The sequence below is a fragment of the Pelmatolapia mariae genome, linkage group LG4 (assembly GCF_036321145.2).
Source record: "Pelmatolapia mariae isolate MD_Pm_ZW linkage group LG4, Pm_UMD_F_2, whole genome shotgun sequence".
Classification (NCBI taxonomy): Eukaryota; Metazoa; Chordata; class Actinopteri; order Cichliformes; family Cichlidae; genus Pelmatolapia; species Pelmatolapia mariae.
This window is the reverse complement of record NC_086230.1, coordinates 21,534,643-21,540,101: the sequence shown is the minus strand read 5'-3', so window position 1 is coordinate 21,540,101 and position 5,459 is coordinate 21,534,643. Positions and strand designations below refer to the sequence as shown.

General features: G+C 41.2%; 1 protein-coding gene across 1 annotated transcript; it reads right to left on the bottom strand.

Annotated features, from left to right (window-relative positions):
- Positions 1 to 520: 520 nt before the first annotated feature.
- On the bottom strand, positions 521 to 4,193 carry LOC134626250 (transcription factor Sox-8). The gene is made up of 3 exons (XM_063471885.2): positions 3,548 to 4,193; positions 2,909 to 3,144; positions 521 to 2,813 (listed from the first exon to the last, which is right to left on the bottom strand). Exons 1-3 carry the CDS (start codon positions 3,961 to 3,963, stop codon positions 2,071 to 2,073), a joined length of 1,395 nt encoding a protein of 464 aa, XP_063327955.1. The 5' UTR covers positions 3,964 to 4,193; the 3' UTR covers positions 521 to 2,070.
- Positions 4,194 to 5,459: the final 1,266 nt, after the last annotated feature.

Sequence of the window (5,459 nt, the reverse complement as noted above, 5' to 3'; positions counted from 1 at the left end):
AAAAATCATAAATATATATTTGTGAAGATAGCTAGTCTGATATATATGACTACAGACACATATGAAATGCTGGAAAAATCTCCGGTGCGGTCCAAAGGTTCTGAAAGTTGTAGCAGTAATTATAATAAGATGCTTTTTATGGTTTTTGTTTTTACATATAACATTACACACTACGTATAAATTTCAGAATAAAGGCTCATGAGTTCTTAAAGCAAAATATTATTTTTGTTATTTATGTAAACACAATTCAGCGCATGATCGGAGCACAATCCAATTAGATTTACTGTGAAGGGATCACAGGGAAAATAATGACTCTATAAAAGTCTCACAACAGCTATAGCAAACAGTACAGATGTTAGACAAGGAGTCTAACAGCTGGTGTTCGGCGAAAAGGCAAACTCAACAACACGGCGTGCTTCTGTTCAGTTAATTCTTCTTTTTTTTTTTCAGTTTTGCTTTTTGTTAAAAACAAAAACATCGGAAACCATATGTGAATCCAAAAAGGAAGGACGAATACAAGTATCAACAAAAAGTTTTTTATTACAAAAAAAAAAATCAGCGCATGAGTTAGCTGTGCATGTGCGAGTGAAACTCTAGTTAATAGAACAACAATTCTTTTCACAGCCTCTCTCAAAAACTGATACACCATAATGATACAAAACACAGTTCTGCGGACAAAAGCATGATTCTCTGTACGTTTCACATACAGCATGTCACACAACATTACAAACCAAGGCTGTAAGGAATGATATCAAATTAAGGACATAGCCAGAAGCAAGGTAACTGCTTGGAGTCTCTGGTGTTGATTACCGATTGTGTGCTGCCCGAAGTTTGTTAATAATTCCTTGTCATATAAAAATACTGACAATAAGCATTAGAAGGCACAAAAATGTTTTATGCGACTGCAGCAGTGAGTTGGCACTTAATGGTTGATGATAAACTGGCAAATACTCGCACACTTAATTTCACTTTTAAACCCTAAATTCTCTTGTTTGAGAAAAAGTTAAAAGATGAATTTCAGTTTAAAAAACAAACAAAAAAACGTATAATTTGTGTCACGGGTTATATATGCAACTTTTTCCCAAGGAAATGGCTCGCGCATGCATGTGCATGTTTGACACCACATTATCTCCCTGACACACCAGCGCGGATGCATGTACGTAGACGTAGTCTTGTGTTGTCCATCGACATATACACGAGATCCAGCTGACATGTCACTCAGAGTGTGTGGTGTTATTTTACCCCATTTCCTTTAACCCTAGATCATGACTAATCGCAATTTGCCAAGCATAGATTTCAGACACCTGTTCTGTCCTGTGCGAGTCTGTTGGTCCCGTCTGTTTGTGTGCAACTTGGAATGGAGATGTTTCTGGAAAAATTGGTCTTTAACTGAATAATATCAAACACGGCACTTGTACCACCTTATTTACCTAGTTTTCATTGAAAGCCAAACAGTACTCTAAATAACCAAACCCACATTATATGTGTTCATCTACTTAAGAACAAAACCAAATAATGATTGAACATAAATAGATATAAGACTTTTATGCCAAAATGACACTAGATTCATAGGAGCCAGTTATTTAAGACTGATCCACTGATGCAAACAGTGTGCAGCGACATGGCTCTGGCCGTTAAGGTAAGTGTTACTGAAAATGCACATTATAGGTCATGTGTACATTCACAGAGTTTGGCCAAACCATTTCCGTCCTGCACGATTCAGCGTCAGGCCTTTTCTTTACCTCAAGTGTGCACACACATGCAATCTTTAACTGGAAAGAAGGGTGTACAGGATGTAGGCGTAGGCGATATGTCCTCATGGAGGAGTCTGGCTCACCAACAACACAATTTCTCTTTGTGTAAAAAGTCTGTACAAGTGTGTTTTCGTCGCAACAATAGAACTCTGTATAAAATCAGCAGGCACTTTTTTCTCTTGTCTGTCTCAGGTTCAAATGGTCACATTTAGCCTACTAGCCCCTACGCACACTACTCCGTCTCCTCCTTACTTCCTTCGTTAGTAGTGCATCGATCTGAATGAGTCTCCAGTGCGAACGGGCTGTTTCTGTACTCTTAAGGTCGAGACAGTGTGGTGTAGACCGGCTGGTCCCAGCTGGATGCGTTGGGGCTGTGAGGAGGAGCCATGGACAGACTGTTGAGGATTGGGCTGCTATAGGGCCGCCTGGATGAATGGAAGTAGGGATACTGATAAAGGCTAGAAGGATAGCTAGAGTAAGGGTTGTAATAGTTGGAGCTCTGAAGGTCAGTATAGTCACACTGGGAGCTGGAGAAAGAGGAAGCGGCCGAGGCAGCTGATGTGGCTGATGTGACACAAGCCTGGCTACTGTACGAGCCGTAATCAGAGTGTGAGGGAGAGCCATGAGAGTGCTCGTTGTAGTGGCTGGGACTCAGTTGCTCTGTTTTAATATGGAGACGGTGCTGGCCCACCTCACCGGTGGAGGGAGAGGAGGAGGACATGGAGCTCTTTCGGCTCCACGTTGACCCGTTGCTGCTTGTATGGCTGTATGAGGAAGTGTAAGCGCTGCCAGGCAGTGGAGCCTGGCTGTGGCTGTGGTCTGAGGAGCCTGAGGCGTGGCCATTGAGCGGGAGGTACTGGTCAAACTCGTGAACGTCAAAGGTCTCCATATTACTGATGACATCAGTGCTGAGCTCAGAGATGTCTACGTTGCTGAAGTCAATGTTTTGCCTGCTGCTGTCAACAAGTCGACGGCCTTCATGTTTCAAATCCTGCTTCACCCCATGGTGGAGGTCTGTTTTAGGAGTAGTGGGTGGTGTAGGTGGACCATGGGGCTGCCCTGAAAAAAAAACGATGTAAATCAGAAATGAAGGTGCGTCACTTCAAACACAAAATTATCTCAAGAATTAAACAAATTAGCAGCAAAGTACATACCTGCATGGTCAGGATGGTGGTGTCCGTCACTCATTCCTCCCAGTCCTCCCATCCCTGGTTCAGCTTTGTACATGTGATGAGCCAGTTCTGCTCCAGAATCTGAGTCGCTCTGGCCTGGTTTCACATTCTTCCGTCTCCGAGGCTGGTACTTGTAGTCTGGATGATCTTTCTTGTGCTGAACTCGAAGCCTCTCTGCTTCATCTACGAATGGCCTCTTTTCACTCTCTGAAAGCAAGCTAAGGTAGAAAAATAAATAAATAAAATAGAGAAAATTATTGAGCTGAAGTAAACACAGACACAGCTGTTAAATTTAAAGTTACTTTAGCGCTTTTGTTTCCTATAAAAACGTCGAGAATAACATGCATTAATTAATGTTTTCTGTCTTGGTTTGTTCAAAAAAATCTATTTATTTCCAAATCATTCGCACATATTTTCACCAAATACAACAAAAGAAAGTGTTATAATATTCTAATCATGTCCGTGTTCAAAACTGCAGCCACAGCGTCTCAGTGTCCTGAGTGTCCTTTTGGTTTTTTTTACGTTACTTTACACTACATAAAATATACTTGAATTTCTCTACACCCCAATCTACATACATAAATATATATAATTTTATTTGAAATATATATTTTTTCTTACCGCCAAAGTTTCCCCAGGGTCTTGCTCAGTTCTGCGTTGTGCAGGTGTGGATACTGATCCGCGAGCTTTCTGCGGGCCGCTTGCGCCCAGACCATGAACGCATTCATGGGTCTCTTGACGTGAGGTTTACTCTTCAGGGATCCGTTCCCTCTCACGGGCATTGGCACCAAGGACCAGTCGTACCCCTTTAGGACCTGAGAGACGGCATCTCGTATACACGCAGGGAACCTTTCATCATCTTCGGAGTCCAGTTTCTTGCCCATACCGGCGAGCAGGGATCCTTGACCATCGGAGCCTGTCGGCGAGGACGGAGCATCGGAGTCGGACTCGTCCTGGGACATGGAACTGTTTGTACCCGATGGACTGCATGGCTGGTCACCGACACACTTGTCATGCTCCTCCGTCATTTTTAACATTATTTGCTCAGTCCTTTGGAAATGAAAATTCAGATGTTGCCACTGAAGTTCAAGCCTTCACCAAATTGGCCAGTGCGCTTTTGCGCGAGTTGCGCCAAAGTAAATTCCTTTAACAGTTTCAGTCAGTGCGAGCCTGTTGTTTTTCCCCCGCTTTCCTGTTTGTTTGCCTTGTTGTCCTGGGCTGTCGTGGAGGGGGGTGCTGTCGTGAAACTTGTGGTTCTCACTGTGAGCTGAAGTGCTGCATGTTAGAGCAACTTGAGTTGGAGTTTTAAAAGCGTCACTCCACCTTCATCTGGTTGGCTGGAACAAATCGCTACTTTCTCCTCATTGGTTCAGGATCTATGTGGGCTTCATTATGATAATGACTTTTTAATCGGTGGCACAATTCTGTTTTTGTTAATTTATTCACGAGGTGTGACAAGCAGATATTTCACCAATTGCGCATTTCTACAATTATTTCTGAACTCAATATGAAAAGCATCTTCATTGTGTTAATGTCAAAATAACCTGACACATTACTGATTGTATGCTTTATGATGCAGAGTTATATTTTGTTATTATGTACTGAGATAACATAAAAACAAATAATATTTATATTTCTATCATATTTATTCAGATCGGATCATCAAAAGATGTTGCATGCACAGAGTAAAAAGAGAACTTTTGTATAATCTGACAAAAACAATAGTATGAGGCGCTCAAAAATGTTTTGAAGCATGGAATAGCTCAAAAAAATCTTACTTGGCATATTACATCAGGTTTGACAGACTCTCCAGTCAAATTCACAGCAATAGGGTGACACCCTCCACAAGATTCAACTGATGGGTTTTTCTCTTTCTTTTTGCATAATACATGTGCTGTTTTAAAACTCATAGAACAATATTTTTAACACGATCACCACACGATACTAAGCCTTTCAGATCTTTTTATTTAAATTACTTGTCTCCACACGAACTTATAGGAAGAACTAAATTTGAATCTAAACAAATCATCTTGACTGTGAAGCCCAAGTCTCATCCCAGAACACACCAAAAACAAAGGTTAATAAGTTTGATAATAAACTTCAGCCCAACTGCAACTTTGACAAATGCTCCAACTTTAGAGACGGAAGTTAACGTGTTCTGTTTGTTTGTGATCCATAATTCCATAATAACTTCTCATCTCCAGTGAAGCATGCTTTTTACGACACAGAAGATACTGAGAGCAGAGAAGATAAGAGTGTAGATTGAATCACAGCCTTTGTTAAAGGTGTCTTTGTTCATATATTGTGGGTTGATTTTTATCACTGGCCTCCCCATGAAAAGACAAGGTATGTTTGTGCTGGATGGCAGTTTGCTTTGCTCAATGCACACTGCAGGTGGCTGAGGGAAGAGGAGAGCTTGTAATGTGGAAATAATAGAAACTGTGGCTTGGTTATACAGACGCTGTTTTTCAGTGTGAAAGGTGATGGCTTGCACAGAAAGGTAAGGAGTTTTTATTGTTTGTTCTTTTATTAT

Excerpts from the sequence above, each read along its gene's own strand:
- LOC134626250 (XM_063471885.2), bottom strand. The coding sequence starts at position 3,963 with ATGTTAAAAATGACGGAGGAGCATGACAAGTGTGTCGGTGACCAGCCA. Across the intron at positions 3,145-3,547 it reads ACCCTGGGGAAACTTTGGCG|CTTGCTTTCAGAGAGTGAAA; the intron begins GTAAGAAAAAAT and ends TTTCTACCTTAG. Across the intron at positions 2,814-2,908 it reads CCACCATCCTGACCATGCAG|GGCAGCCCCATGGTCCACCT; the intron begins GTATGTACTTTG and ends TTTTTTTTTCAG.